Genomic DNA, 17,009 nt, shown 5'->3' with positions numbered 1-17,009 from the left:
ATATTCAAAGCTAATGTTTTACTTTAAAAAATTGAGCTTTACAATATCCACTAAATGTGATCAAAGCGCTTTGTAAAAGGGTCCCCGGTCAACAGCAACATTTAATATGAAGGACGGGACATGCCGCCTGTTAGGCGATATTACAATTTTTCAGACAAATACAACGCTGTTAACGGCCAGGTACTCATTTTACACCTGAGTACGGTGAGAGAATGTGAGTAAAGAGCCTTGTCCAAAGACTCAACTATGCACCGAGCGCGAGGCTTGAACCCAGGACTTTCCGATCCCAAAGCGGGTGTCATACCACTAGACCATTATAATGCACGAGACCCATGGTCGACTAGAGTACTACCTATAGTTACGTCATGACTAGACCACATAGCCGCACTACTGTAGGAGTGTTCATTGATAGAGGATGCGTGTGTGTCATAGAAATAGCCTTAGTGTGTGTGTGTGTGTGTGTGTGTGTATGTGTGTGTGTGTGTGTGTGTGTGATAGTCAAACTTTAGTAGGTTTAATGAAGTCTTGTCACACACGCGTGATACACCTATACGAATTTCCCTGCCACTGCCACCCAGACACACTAACATCTGACAAGGAGTGAGGGCTGTGGAAGAACCACAGACTACCGTGTGCAAACATTGGCGATTGGTATCGGATGGCAAACTGTGATCGTTTGAATTTGAAATGATTCGAAACACTCGTTACCCCTCCGCTCGCTCGAATCCTGATCGTCTCAAGCTCGTCTCACGTGTCAAGATCGTCTCAAGCTCACAACCCGCCTGATCGTTTTACGATCGAGTGATGTTTTACTAACTCGCTCTTCCGGCATTGAGATCGAGCACTGACTCGTGGCTTGGCGCTCGGTCGTCGATCGAGTAAAAGCGATCAAATAACCCAACACTACACATTACACACCACAGTTACCTGTTGATACAATGAATTTATCGCGTCGTGTGTTATTATTTCTGTTCATGGATATATATTCATTGTGATTGCCAATCCCACCATGATGTTTGTTGTGTGTATCTTTTAAAATCTAATTTAGCAATTGAAAAATAATTTAAAGGTAATTTAAAAACTATAGTGTCATCAAAGCCATCATCTGCCGTCGAGCGAAACCTTGAACTGTTGCCTTGAGTCAAAACAAGACCGGATGATTGTGTACTTGTACACATCAAAATGAAATTGTCATTGATAGTCTATTCAGTGATGCCAAAACTCCGGTTTCACCTGAAAAAACTCTGGTCTGGAGCAAAAAATTCCGGGTTCCGGGCAACTTCCGTCAAATTCCGGTGAGGTCAAATTCTTCCAAGGAACACCCCCCCCCCCCCCCCCCCCCCTTTCCAACCACCACATCATCATCACTGCCACTAGAATTATAACCATCATCACTACCACTACTACTGCAACCACCACCACATCATCATCATCACTACCACTACTACTACAACCACCACCACATCATCATCACTACCACTACCACAACTACCATCACTATTACAACCACCACCACCACATCATCATCACTACTACAACCACGACATCACATTATCACTACCACTACTACTACAATCACCACCACCACATCATCATCACTACCACTACTACTACAACTACCATCAACACCACATCATCACTACCACTACTACTACAACCACCACCACCACCATATCATCATTACCACTACTACTACAACCACCACCACCACATCATCAGTACCACTACTACTGCAACAACAACCACCACTACATCATCATCACTGCAACTACCACTACTATTACAACCACCACTAGCACATCATCATCACTACCACTACTACTACAACCACCACCACCACATCATCACTACCACTACTACCACAACCACCACCACCACATCATTACCACTACTACTACAACCATCACCACCACATCATCGTTACCACTACTACTACAAGCACCACCACCACATCATTACAACTACTACTACAACCACTACCACCACATCATTACTAACACTACTACTACAACCACTACCACCACATCATCACTACCACCACTACTACAACCACCACCTCATCTTCATCACTACCACCACCACCACCACATCATCACCACCACTGCTACTGCAACCACCACCACCACCACCACATCCTCATTACTACCACTACTACTACAACAACAACCACTATCACATCTTCATCATCACTACCACTATTTCTACAACCACCAACACCACATCATCCTCACTACCACCAGTACTACAATCTCTACCATTTGATTTTGGTTCTTTACTTCATTTGAAATAAGGAAACTTTGGGATTGTATTTGGCAATGTGTTTATGTATCATAGTATAATTCTAATCAGTTATCTATTTAGAACTATATAAAACGTAAACACAATGCCAAATACCATTCCAATTCCTTTTTCTTGTGTGCGGAAATTCCTCTTTCGACATTGAAATTCCTACGAGTGGTGTCTGAAACTCCTGTGAGCCAAATTTAAAATTGGCGTCTCTGTCTATTTATCTTAATTCTTAAAAAAAAGGCTCACCTCTCAATCAACATCAACATCATCTTGCTAGAAATTGTAAGTTACCATATTTAACACCATCAATACAATACTCCTCATCTCCTCCTTTTCATAACCTCCATCCCCTTCACCTCATCACCATCATCATCATCATCATCATCATCATCATCATCATCATCATCATCATCATCATCATCATCATCATCATCATCAGATACCCCCTCCAAAATTCTAACCATTCATTTAATCACTGTATTAATCAAAGTTGCATCATTCATTTTTTCATCATCAAATTAATCGGCAATGACTGTATTACCGTTATGAAGTGAAAATATTGAAATATCACTTGCCTCCTTACTTTCTCCGCCTCGTCCTCCTCCTCCCCCCCCCCCCCCCCCGCCCCTCTTCTTCTTTCCATTTGATTTCTTTTTTGGTCCGGCATAACTAAATGAAAGATAGAGAGGGAGATGAACTATAAAAGACTGCGAAGAGAGAGAGGGAGAGAGAGAGAGAGAGAGAGAGAGAGAGAGAGAGAGAGAGAGAGAGAGAGAGAGAGAGAGAGAGAGAGAGAGACGAACAATTACTAAACGATATAATATATATATATATATATATATATATATATATATATATATATATAGAGAGAGAGAGAGAGAGAGAGAGAGAGAGAGAGAGAGAGAGAGAGAGAGAGAGAGAGAGAGAGAGAGAGAGAGAGAGAGAGAGAGAGAGAGATATGGGCGAACAACTAATAGACACGAGAGAGAAGAGTTGGTTTGAGCGGTAGGATGTGCCGCAGAACTAAGCCTAGCAGAGAAAGTGGGTCATGCGCGGTGGCTCTGCCTATCTCTTTTGGTCGCCTCGGATTGGTACTTATTTTTGGATCTCATGTTATTTATAGAACAATACCCTAGATTCCCTATTTAAGATCTTGGATGGTTCGCAAAATTTGTGAAAGTTAGGTGCCGGAAATATTGGGATAAATATCAGTATCAGACGAACTCGAATTTGAAGTGTAAGTTATAGCGAGAAGTCTAGTATTAGTTAGTAGTAGTAGTAGCTACTTGATTGTCCATCAACCTTAATAATTAGGTGATGAATACGATGAATATTATTACATAAAATGTTTTAACTGTCCATTTCTGCAAATTTGCACATTCTTTACTTTTACTGTACTTAAAACGAAATGACTATCTAATGCTCGGGAAAATAAACTTGATCTCTTGATCAAGTAAAAGCATGAAAGAAGATTTAATAAAAAACAAAGAGAGGCCTTCTACATCCCCAGTATTCTTGTTTTGTTTTTGTTTTTTTAATATTCTAGTAGAGGGTTTGGGAGGGGGGAAACTTTTTTTTTTTTTAAAGTCTCCCCCCTCCCCAACCCTCTACTAGAACATTATAAAAAAAGTTTCCCCCCTCCCAAACCCCTTACTAGAACAAGAATACTAGGGATGTAGGAGCTTTCGGAAGGCCTCCCAAAACAAACAGAAAACATAAATTCTTATTATTGACATTCTATGATGCTCAGTCATACCTATAAAATAATGTATAATGTATATTTATAAAGCAGTTCCCTATCAGGACCGTTCTCAAGATTTTTTGGTTATTTGTGTCTGTGTGAATCATGAATGTGTATGCATTTTTTGAGTTTTCTTTTGCCAGTGTTTGGGCGCGCTCTGTCTTTTATTCCCAACTTTCTGTTAGACTTCTACTTCTATCTTGAGTTTGTGCTAAACAATAATTGATTTGATGAACAACTCCTTCTACCTTTTTAAAAAAATGTAAGGCTATCTGTTGAAAAAAAAATAAGAAGGGGGGGGGGGGGTGGCAAATGTCCCCTTCTGGAGTTTATGTATCTTATCAGTAATATTAACATGTTAACTTTTTAAAAATGACCAATTAATCCTTTCTGCCTTAAAACATAAGTAAAAATCATCGGGAACTAACAGTTTGAGAGCTTGTTGGTAACAATATATTGGATATTACACATTGCATATTCTTTAAGATAAGAATATTTAAAATGGGAGAAACAGATAAAAGCATGGAAGAAAATTAAAAATAAAAACAAACAGAAAACATTAATTCTTCTTCTTGCTGACATACTATGATGCCCAGTCATATAATGTATATTTATAAAGCAGTTCCTTATCAGGGCTATTTTTTAAATTCATAAATACCTTGAGCATCTTTAGTTTTAAATTTCAGACTGTTCCATGTTTTGGCAATATGGAATATAATAAATTATTTTGGCATCCGGAGCGCTAAAATTAAATGATGGTAAATGAAATGATCGTTTTTTGTAGAGATCAATTTTTATATCCTTTGGATATAAATAAAACTAATTTAAGGTGAGCAAGTGCGTGTATATATTAATTTTTAAAAAATTACGCCCTTTCGCAACGACACCACAAGATCCCGTCACCTGGGCATTCCATGAAGAAATATAGATAATCCATCAAACAAGATGTCTGATGTCAACAGGAATCATCCATGTTGTCCAAGTGAGCTAATTGGGGGTTAATGATCTTGCCCATGGTAAAAAGCGAAAGTGTCTGAAGCAGGGCTTGAATCTGGGACCTTCCGGATTGCAGTGCAATGCCATTAATCATTAAGCACTTGGCCACTTCACCCCCTGTTTGTAATGTAATTGGTGGACGTATGGAATTTTTACCCTTTAGGTATATGTTTCACTTTAGATAGGATATAGTCTAGTGCAAAGTATATCCTGCAATATCTAACACCCCCAGCTACCCAAATTACTGCCGGGTGGACTGTGGTCAGATAAAACTGGTTTTTTAAAAAGTTATACATGTCAGGTGCCAATACTCTTCAACAGTCATAACGTCACTTCCTTCCTAATGACGCATGGTAACTTAGTAACACTGGCTCTAAACTATTGGAACAATGGCGGATGCCGTATGAAATATTTCTCTGGCGAGCATAAAGGGTATCCAGAGGAAAAAAAACCCACATAAATTTGATTTTTACACATTCTGATCACAAGGCATATATGAAAAGTTCTAGCCAGCATTAAAAATAAAAAGTAATGATTTTCTTTGTTTAGAACCAAGATGGCCGCCATTGCCGGGCGCGTGACATCAGACTATTGAATCGTATTACCATTCAAACCAGCAGACAAATTAATGTTGTATTATTGTGAATCCAAATGACACGCTCAATGTGAGTGTACCAAAAAAAAATTTTTTAAATGAAAATTTGTGTCTCATCTTGTCACAAAAGTCAAAATGTTAAGCTTGGTCAGCGGCCTAATGGGTGACAGTGATCTTGGAAAAGTTCTTATCTCAATGTTTTATCTTTGGTCAAGGCTCGAATCAACATTACCCCGCTCGGCTCAGGTGTGAATGAGTAACTGGCTTTAGGCAGGGATGGCTGTATAAGAGTGTTAATACAAAAGAACGCCTAACAGGCAACTGACTTTCTAAAGCTCATTGGGCATGGTAAATCCGTGGAAATGTACTAGGTAGATAGAAGAGCCCTCAACTCACATGTAAAAGTGAACCAACATGTTTCTTCAAGATTTAGTTCAAATTTCTCCCTAAATCTTGTAGAAATGTTGGTTCACGTTTGCATGTGAGTTTGGTGCTTTTTTGTCATCTGATTAAACAAGAGCTTTTCACGATGATGTGAATTTATTTATTTGTTCATTCATTCATTTATTTTATTATTATTATTATTATTATTATTATTATTATTATTATTATTATTATTATTATTATTATTATTATTATTATTATTATTATTATTATTATTATTATTATCATTATCATTATCATTATTCGTAAGCTACTCAGAATAAAATGGATGGATAGAATAAAAAATGAAGAAGTATGGAAAAGAACACAGCAGAAACCAGTGGGAGAGGATATAGGAAGAAGACGATGGAGGTGGATTGGACACACGCTTAGAAAGAATGACTCAACTATAACAAAGAAAGTATTGGACTGGAACCCTCAGGGCAGAAGATCAAGGGGAAGGCCACGAGGAACATGGAGAAGAATTAAAGAAGCTGATATACAGAGAAGTGGTAAGACATGGAATGAGATTAAAATGATAGCTCAGGATAGAGAAGGATGGAAACTGTTTGTCTGTGGCCTATACCCTGACCCAGGGTGAAAAAGGCAATGATGATGATTATCATTATTATTATTATTATTATTATTATTATTATTATTATTATTATTATTATTATTATTATTATTATTATTATTATTATTATTATTATTATTATTATTGTTATCATTGGCAATTACCATTATTAGTTCTAATATTGTGGAATATATATATTTTTAAAGATTCTTTTATCTGTTCTTTTTAGTCTCAGATTAAAAATGGAGCGCTACAATGTCATGACAGTGGGTGATTGGTCAACGGGTAGAACTTGTTTCACCATTGTATTCACATATGGACGATTTCCCGAGCAATACATACCCACTGTCAGTGAAAGAAGTAGTAAAGAGCTCAAAATGGGAGAAAACAGAACAGTGTTGGTGACTGCATATGAAGATTCAAGTTCTGTAAGTTACGATTAGTACCCGTACACAATATTTTAGGTCCAAGTTCCAATTGAAGGAATATGATTGCTCAATCTCCAAATGTAAGTGAGAGAATAAAATAAAATTTGGTCAAAAATAAATATAACATATTATCTGTCAAGGAATCTGATATTTTGGAGGGATGATTTTTTTTTTTCTTGTATTTTTGTTTCTGATTTGTCTAGACTGCATCATGCACAATTAACTTTTACTGTTTTAAGAAAATAATCGTCAAATTGTAATTATTTTACCCACCATCTCAAATCGGTATTATGACAGGATGAACAAAGTGATTGGAATTATAGCCAGAAATGATTAAACTTGCGGTTAATTTATGCTCGTTATTATGGAGAATAGTTGTATGATATCTTAAACTGCCAAAAACTAAACTTTCATCTTTCTTAACATTTTAATTATTCTAGATTCACTTTTCAGTGTCTGCTTCTGATTCATCCTGACTTACCGTTTTGAGACTGGAGGTCACATGTTATGTCATTTATGGGTTCCTACCTTGAATGTGGGCCTACTTGAGTCAGAGGTGATTGTTTATCCGTGTAAAAATTTAAAAAAAAAAAAAAAAAAAAAGAACCAAATATATTTTGAGCCTAAGAACAGTTTGATTTCAGTATGATTATGATTGAGCCAGATATTAATGTGGATTTTTAGATGGGCTTAGATAGGCCTAAATGCTTTGCTACAACAATCCTCATATGCAGACACAGCCACTGCGTGTATGAAATTTGATCTTTTTATTTTTCTTCTTCTTTTCGTGGATGCTTGTTAGATCAGCAGCTATTGCTGACATTCTATTATTTTCAAACTTTCATGTGATGGTCTGATGGCCTGAAGGTATTTTGGCGCTTCTTGTCATGTTGTTTTAAGTGGATAATAGGTACCGACTTAAGGTGCAGGTTTAGTCTGAAGCCGTTTGCTTTTTAAACAATGCCCTACCCAGGACAGGCAGGTTTGTTTTTGTTTTTTAAAAAATTATCAGCCAACATCTATACTTTTTTTGTGGGTTTTTTTTTTTTGTTGGTCTTAGATAAAGAATGGAATGCTATGCAATTATGACAGTGGGAGTAGTAGTAGTAGTAGTAGTAGTAGTAGGAGTAGGAGTAGGAGTGGTAGTGGTAGTAGTAGTAGTAGTAGTAGTAGTAGTGGTAGAAGTAGTAGTAGTAGTAGTAGTAATAGTAATAGTTGTAGTAGTAGTAGTGGTAGTAGTAGTAATAGTAGTAGGACAGGGACCCCTTGTAAAGTGCCACTACTACTACTAATACCACTACTACTACTACTACCACTACTACTACTACTACTACTACTACTACTACTACTACTACTACTACATACTACTACTACTACTACTACTACTACTACTACTACTATACTACACTACTACTACGACTACTACTACGACTACTACTACTACTACTACTACTACTACTACTACTACTACTACTACTACTACACTACTACTACACTACTACTACATACTACTACTACTACTACTACATACTACTACTACTACTACTACTATACTACCACTACTACTACTACTACTACTACTACTACTACTACTACTACTACACTACTACTACTACTACTACTACTACTACTACTACTACTACTACTACTACTACTACTACTACTACTACTACTACTACTACTACTACTACTACTACTACACTACTACTACTACTACTACTACTACTACTACTACAATAATCACCACTACTACTTCCACTACTACTACTACTACTACTACTACTACTACTACTACTACTACTACTACTACTACTACTACTACTGCTACCACCACCACTACCACCACCACAACGGCTACCCAATACTACTACCACTTTATTAACACCACTAAAACTACCAATACTTCTTTGACTATCTCACACACAAACACACACACACATACACACACACACACACACACACACACACACACACACACACACACACACTCAAAGAACTCATAAATCGGTTTAAAAATGATAATATTAAAGTTATTGGAAATTGGTTTTTATAGAAAGTTGATGCTTATGTAAATGTAATATGAGCATAAATCATTGATTTCAGAAGAAAATTTTAATTTCCTAAGTCGTAAATTTTGTTTCAAGGCAGTAATTTTGACTCTTAAATTTTGCTGGACACCTTATTTAATAATTATAAACATTGTTAATAATCATGATAATAATAATAATAATAATAATAATAATAATAATAATAATAATAATAATAATAATAATAATAATAATAATAATAATTATAATAATAATAATAATAATGATAATAAATATATAATGATATTTATGAAATTGATAATAATTAATAACCTTTGGCATCTCGTGACGAGAATATTTTATTAAATTCATTTATTTTATGTTTGCACATTTATTCCTTTTACTTCGTTTTTCCCCAGGGAGAGGATTACGACAGATTGAGACCTCTAAGTTATCCTGGCACCAACGTTTTCATAGCATTCTTCAGTGTTGCATCTCGGAAGAGTCTTGAAAGTGTCAAAAATCGCTGGATTCCTGAAGTGCGAGAATATTGTCCTAAAGTGCCCATCATTATAGTTGGCAACAAAATCGGTGAGTTGTGAAACTAAAAACGGAGGGTGCGTGAGTGAGCCAGTCAGTAGTTCTTCAGAGCCATTAGTCCCATGGGGCCGAAGTTTATCCTGGTTTCAATGGCGTAAAGTGGACATTAGCAATTGCTTCCTACCCTTTGGATAGTATGTTTAAGTATCGCAATGTACTTTCCACCAGATCTAACAGACCCAGCTACCCAATCAATGCTGGGGGTGGACAGGGAGTCAGAAAAAAAGTCTTGGCTGCACCCAAGATCAGTCTCGGTCCCTTTGTGTGTGAAGCGGGTGCTCTACCAACTGAGCTATCAGGACCCCCTTGTAGTGAGTCAGGCAAGAGATAACAAAAATATGTAACATAAAATATGACTAATATAATGAAACATTACAAAACAAAAACAAGTTTTGGCTCACTGCCTTCCTTAGAAAACAGACAAATACACATCTAATATATGTCAGTGCATGACATAATCACTCGGAAGGTGAAAATTTTGGATTCGTATTTTTTTTTGTTTTGCATTTTCTGAAAGAATATGCTCACCAAAGCATTTTAATCTTTATTTGAAGTAAATCGGGTGATTTTTCATGAAGTTATGGTCAGATGTATGGAAAAGGTATCCAGCAACTTTTCTCAAATTTCATACTTTTTCAACTTGACTAGCTGTAAAAAATATTTAGAAGTGAAATTAAGCTTTTATATTTCCCGAAGATGTACAAAAAGGATTGATTTAATCATTAATGACAAGAACTCACTTTTGATAAAAATTGACCTTCTAACTAAACTTGGCAATATCTCAAACCTTTTTACCATCCGACTGATTATGTCATTCACTGTAACATCTTATCTTATCTTATCTTATTAAAGGCTTAATAGGAATTATCCTTTAAATGCCTTATACAATAGCTTATAATTACAGAATCTCATATAGCTTGTATTGTATCATTTACAGACAGTTTTACACAACTTTGAATGTCAGGAAAAATGTATCAATTGAAAAATACAATCATAGAATACTGGTTATTGAAAACTGGTCAAGATCGAATGAATCATAAATGTACAAAGTTCATAGTACAATGAAATATTATTGAGAAAAATAAACATGAAAGCAACAACGATAATAAAACATACATTAGTCTCTGATAAATTATGATTTTACATTGTTTCAGATGTCATGAACATATATGCATTTTTTTTTCTCATTTTTTTCATTCTTATCTCTGAATTGCAGACTTGCGCAATGTTGAAGGCAATGAGACTGTTTCTACGGATGAAGGATTGGCCTTGGCTAGAGAGATGGGTACCAGCTACTATGAAGTCAGTAGCAAGGAGAAAACAGGAGTGGAGGATTGCTTCAAGTTGGCGGTATGTGCTTTGTTTGTTATAACAATGGAAGCCACAAATAAATAACAATGTGAAATTGAATGTAAACTTCAATTTAATTACGAAAACAGATAGAATGGACGTTTCGGGTTTCCCCTTTATCAACAAACAGGATGAATGAAACACTACAGATGAATGAGATGATATCTTAGTGGCGTTGTTATCATTTAGAATGGAAGCTGCATAAAGTCAAAAACAGTTTTAAATTGAAATATTTCTCTGCCTTCAGTCTTGTTTTTATGTGATGTATTTATATTTTTTTTTTTGGGGGGGGGGGGGGGGGGGGGGGGGGAGGAATGGCCGAGTAGTTGAGGCATTGCACTGTGACCCGGAAGATCCCGGGTTCGAGCCCCGCTTCAGGCACTTTCGTTTTTTTTTTTTCCTTGAGCTAGAATATTAACCCCCGAATTGCTCACTTGGACAACATGGGTGATTCCTGTTGACATCAGACATCTTGTTTGATGAATTATCTATATTCCTTCATGGAATGCCTAGGTGACGATGTCTTATGATGTCGTGGCGGAAGGGCATAATTTTTTATTTATGTTTTTATTGTTTTTGTCTTTGGCTGACGAAGGGTTTTAAGCCCGAATTATTCTGTGTTTGGTATTTTGGTGTTTTTTTAATTAAAAAAAAAGATATGAAGATAAATAAATAAAATTCCCTTTATTCATCCCATAGGAGAAATTTTTCTTTAGGGTTTATTCCAAAGGAAGACTGGAATAACCCAGCCATCAGCCGCAGTGCAGCGCCGCAAACTGTTGTATCTGATTCCTATATAAAGGGGTTGGCAGCAGTGTGTTCTGGTCCCACAAATGGATCTATAGCAGGATTTAGATTTGAATTTTGCAACAATTTCAGTGAATTGGATTTCTATCTTATTTTCATATTAATTAATAACTTTTTAAAAATTATTAAGAGTCATCCTTTGATTGGGCAATATTGCCCAAATAGTTCTGATACATTATTATTTGCTATCTCGGCAATGTGAAAGTTGGGAGAGTGTCTGCTTTTGTGTCCAGTTTTCCGATCCAGTCATCACTAAGAGGCACACACATTAGCACTACTCAAGTTTAAATCTCAGAGCAACACTAATCGGTCTCAATTTTATTTATCTCCCTTTTTTATTATCCTTGTCACAGGTAGAATTGGCTGAGCTGAATTCAAAGAAAAGAAGGAAAATGTTTAAACAAGTATTCAAGAAAATGCCTATTGTCATTCCTCCAATAAGACCCATCCCTGGTACGTTTGATAATAAAGTTCAACAGTCGTGATGTCACTTCCCTCGTTATGATGTATAGCAACTGGTTCTAAACTATCGGAACAATGGCGGTTGCCATTATCTCCATCACCGCCCTTATGAAATACTTCTCCGATGAGCATAAAAGTGTATCCAGAGGTGGAAATCATAAATATGATCATGTTTTGACTTTTATACATTCCAGGGCTGAGAATCTTCCGCCTAAAGGCGGATTTCCGCCTAAATGGTGGTTTATCTCCGCCCATCACCATCACTTTTCCGCCTTTTAAAAAGACTCACTACAACCACTACATCAACATCCCTATCACCACTACTTTTACAACCACCACCTGTACTACAACAACCATCACATCACTGTTCCTATCACCATTACTACTACAACCACCACCACATCATCATCCCTACCACCACCACCTCATCATCCCTACCACCACCACCACATCATCATCCCCACCACCACTACTACTAACCACAACCACCACCACATCATCATCCCTACCACCACCACCACTACAGCTACAACTTCTACTACTACAACTACCATCACATCATCATCTCTACCACCACTACTACAACAACCACCACCACATCATCATTCCTACTACCAATACAACTACATCCTCCACCACCACATCATCCCAACTATCACTACTACAACCACCCCACATCATCCCTACCACAACTATTACAACCACCACCACACCATCATTCTCAACACCTCTACAGCTACAACCACCATATCATCATCCTTATCAAGACCCTACTACAACCACCACCACATCATCATCCTACCGCCATCTTTTCTTACTACTACTACAATATGTTGTAATTACACTTTCAACTTTTGAAATTCCTCCAAGTGATGTCAGAAATTATTCCGAGACACATTTTTGATTGCATCTCAGTAAATTGTTAATGAAATTCAAATTTATACGTTATCGTCGCATAGATAGGTCTTGAACTCCATTTTTGTGACCAGTCATTCTCACCCCTGAACCATCATGACATCATCACCATCTCTACCACAACTACCACCACTACGACAGCAACTATCACATAATCATCAGTAACACCATCTCCATAACCACATCATCACTGCCCTCACTGTAATCAGTACCACCTCTTGTGCAAGCACCACTATCACATCATCTTCCTGGTGGGATCTTTTGACTTGTAGGATCGAGTTGCTTTCTGCCTTTGTCTTGGCTTGATCCTTTTCCTGGCCGGATTCATTGGCAGGGAGGGAAACAATTAAATGTATAGTCGTTTTTGGGAGATGATATGTTTGTCCTCGTATATCATCTCTCTTTTGTGTGACGTTAGATTTGTTGTTCTAAATTTTGTATTTCTCTCACAAGGATTCTGTGCTTGTGTCATGGTGAGACTTTTAGGTGACCTCAAACTAACTACATTGATAGTTTGATCTTGGAGTCCGTTTGTGAGTCCTATTTGAACCAATCACTCAGTTCTTAAGTCTCGTTAATTTTTCACTTTCATCTTTCTGTACTCATCACTACATTCACTTTGAGCTCTCTCTCTCTCTCTCTCTCTCTCTGTCTCTTTCCCTCTCTCTGTCTCTTTCTTTCTCTCTCTCTCTCCCTCTCTCTCTCTCCCTCTCTCTCTCTTTCTCTCTCTCTCTTTCTCTCTCTCTCTCTCTCTCTCTCTCTTTCTCCCTCTCTCTCTCCCTCTCTCTCTCTCGCTCTCTCTCTCTCTCTCTCTCTCTCTCTCTCTCTCTCTCTCTCTCTCTCTCTCTCTCTCACACACACACAAATCAGTAATCCAGTTCTTTAGCCTCGATAAGTTTTCACTTTTCACCTTCATGTACTTAACAATGATATACACACACACACACACACACACACACACGCGCACACACACACACACACACACAAATCAGTAAAGTGCACCCAGTTCTTTAGCCTCGATAAGTTTTCACTTTTCACCTTCATGTACTTAACAATGATACACACACACACACACACACACACACACACACACACACACACACAGATAAAGCACATACACACTTAAGTTCTCTCAGTACTTTAACCTTAGTATTTCACTTTAATCTTTCTGTACCTATCACTATATTCACTTTGAGCAGTCTCTCTCTCTCTCTCTCTCTCTCTCTCTCTCTCTCTCTCATTCTCTCTCTCTCTCTCTCTCTCATTCGCACACACACACACACACACACCCACACACACACACACACACACACACACACACACACACACACACACACCTGGGTGGGGTTCCTGACCTCCCATAGTGGGCAAGGGGGTACATACTATACCTTCTATCCCCTTATATCTTGGCGCTGTCCTTTTTACTGTGTATATGCAGCCCCTTTCTAGTGTGATATCCAGATTCAATCTGAGTTATCATTTTTATGCAGATGATACGCAAATATATGATTCAGCACCCCTTAGTAATTTACAGTTCTTAATACAACGAATTACGAGCTGTTTTAATGAGATTAAATCTTGGATGTACCACAATAAGTTAAAATTAAATGAAAGGAAAACTGAGATTTTAATGTGTGGAAGGCCGAGTATCCCTAAACAGGCAAATAAATCACCTATTACTCTAGGAAATAGCACAATAGAATTTTAAAATAAAGCAAAAAACCTTGGCGTCATCATTGATAAAGATCTTTCCATGACAAGCCACGTGAATAACACCATACAATCTATGTACATAGAAATGAAAAAAATAAGCAAAATTTGTAATGTATTACCGAAGCATATAGCAGAACTTTTAATTATTTCCCTGGTTTTATCTAAATTGGACTATTGTAACTCCCTTTGGGCGAATTTAGCTAAAGACAAAATTAGCAAACTTCAGCTTGCTCAAAAGAACGCAGCCAGTCTCATTGTACGCAATAACAAAAAATACCCGTCAGCAACTTTTCTTCTCCGTGAGTTACATTGGCTTCCTGTGGAAAAAAAGAGTTGCCTATAAGATTTGTACTGTTGTCTACAAATCCCTGAGCACGAACAGTCCGTCCTATATTAAAGATCTTCTAAACGTATATGTCCCCAATAGAAACTTGAGGTCAAGCAATGACCAATCAATCCTTGTCAAACCTAAGCCATTGCGTAAAATAGGTGAACAATCTTTTCAATTTTCGGCCCCCCCCATTTTTGGAACACTCTCCCATCACACGTGAGATGCTCAGATTCGTTGACAACGTTCAAATCTCGCTTAAAGTTTTATCTTTTTACGTCATAATGTTGCAATATTATTTTCATATTTTGTTGTTGTTAAATTGAATTCGTATCACGTTCCTTCACACTTGTCTCACTGTAATATGTTTTGTCTTATATCACTGTAAAGCGCTAAGAGCCTGTGACACGGGAAGCGGGTGTTGATGGAGCATCACCTTGAATCATATACTATGATGTCGCATGGTGTTTCGATCGATAGTGATGTAGTTTCTTTCTCTTTACTGCCTACCTGCTTCTTGTTGTGATGTATTTTGACAGGGATATTTTTTTTTCTGTAACTTCTGTCTGTTTGTTCTTGGTTATTATAATTTAGCTTATGTATCTTTAGGTTATGATTTTGATTACATTTGTATATTTTGTTAGATTGCTTTTTTTTTGTTTCAGCGGTCTTCTTAACTCAATTGTGTTGGAAGAGACCTAAAGCAACAAAAAAAAAACAAAAAAAAAACAACGGGGTAAAGCGCTATATAAATGCCATTTATTATTATTATTATTATTATTATTATTATTATTATTATTATTATTATTATTATTATTATTACAGTGGACTCCGGATAAGACGATGCCCAGGGGAACCGAGAAAAAAATCGACTTATCCGAAAATCAACTTAACCGGAGTGTAACCAAATGAGCAAAAACGCATTTGAACAAAGCAACCCAATCTAGAATAAGTATGTCCCTTCATATCGCGCAGTCTCTGTAGCGGTCATCAGAGGCTCCTACCCCCAATAGCCCCGTAGAGGAATCAGAATATATAAAAATCGGAATTTGAGATAAAAAAGCGGAATCAACTTACTGTTATTGACTATGACATGCTTTGCACAGAAAATGTAATAGACAATCCAAAAGTACTCAAATGATTAAAAATATAAAATGTGTAAAAATGTACAGATTGTGTAAAGACTAAGAATGGCGTCAAATAATAATAGAGAACACACAGGTCCTGGCCGTCTGAGAACAAAGTATTGAATGGATGGATTTAACCTTGTCAGGACCCTCCCCCCCACCTCCCCCCACGCACACACCTAATCAAACAAACGTGCGTGCCGGTACACACACACACATACACACACACACACACACACACACACTACACAGGGCTAAAATTAAATAGGGAAAGAAGCTGACCGTACTCAATAATATTATTAGCGATTGAAGCCAACATATAATATTACCAAGGTCATTGACCTCACGAATTGGAGTCACATAATATACTTCGTCACCCCTCCAAAATAATTATAATATTATCTGGTCAACCCCCCTCCCAAACATATATTATAATATTATCCGACATCAGCAGCACACACTTTGAAGGGACTAATCATACACAAAATGTGTGTTGATTGACCATAGGAGATGCTGACGAAATAAGCCATAGCTCACTTTTTTTTCACTAGAGATTTTTAAAAATATTTTCCTCGATGGGAAAGGTGGAAAGCGGAATTTTTGCTTTGAATGTGGAATTTATACCAATTAAGTG

At 37.1% G+C, this 17,009-nt stretch overlaps 1 protein-coding gene across 3 annotated transcripts in view; it reads left to right on the top strand.

Annotated features, from left to right (window-relative positions):
* The first annotated feature begins 907 nt into the window (after positions 1–907).
* Positions 908–17,009, top strand: part of LOC144980797 (rho-related protein racA-like) — a 31,619-nt gene continuing 15,517 nt past the window's right edge. The window contains exons 1-5 of one of the 3 annotated variants that reach the window (XM_078928605.1): positions 908–1,295; positions 6,848–7,046; positions 9,493–9,664; positions 10,890–11,023; positions 12,184–12,283. In XM_078928605.1, coding sequence (XP_078784731.1) covers positions 1,183–1,295; positions 6,848–7,046; positions 9,493–9,664; positions 10,890–11,023; positions 12,184–12,283 — 718 coding nt within the window. In that variant the 5' untranslated portion in view covers positions 908–1,182. Of the gene's footprint in view, positions 1,296–3,418; positions 3,527–6,847; positions 7,047–7,502; positions 7,603–9,492; positions 9,665–10,889; positions 11,024–12,183; positions 12,284–17,009 lie in introns of those variants that run through there. The other 2 variants (XM_078928606.1, XM_078928607.1) reach the window with 2 other exon arrangements.

Source organism: Berghia stephanieae, chromosome 10 (assembly GCF_034508935.2).
Source record: "Berghia stephanieae isolate SIO BIC M18660-M18661 chromosome 10, UCSD_Bste_1.3, whole genome shotgun sequence".
NCBI classification, from domain to species: Eukaryota; Metazoa; Mollusca; class Gastropoda; order Nudibranchia; family Aeolidiidae; genus Berghia; species Berghia stephanieae.
This window is presented reverse-complemented; position numbering and strand designations above follow the sequence as displayed.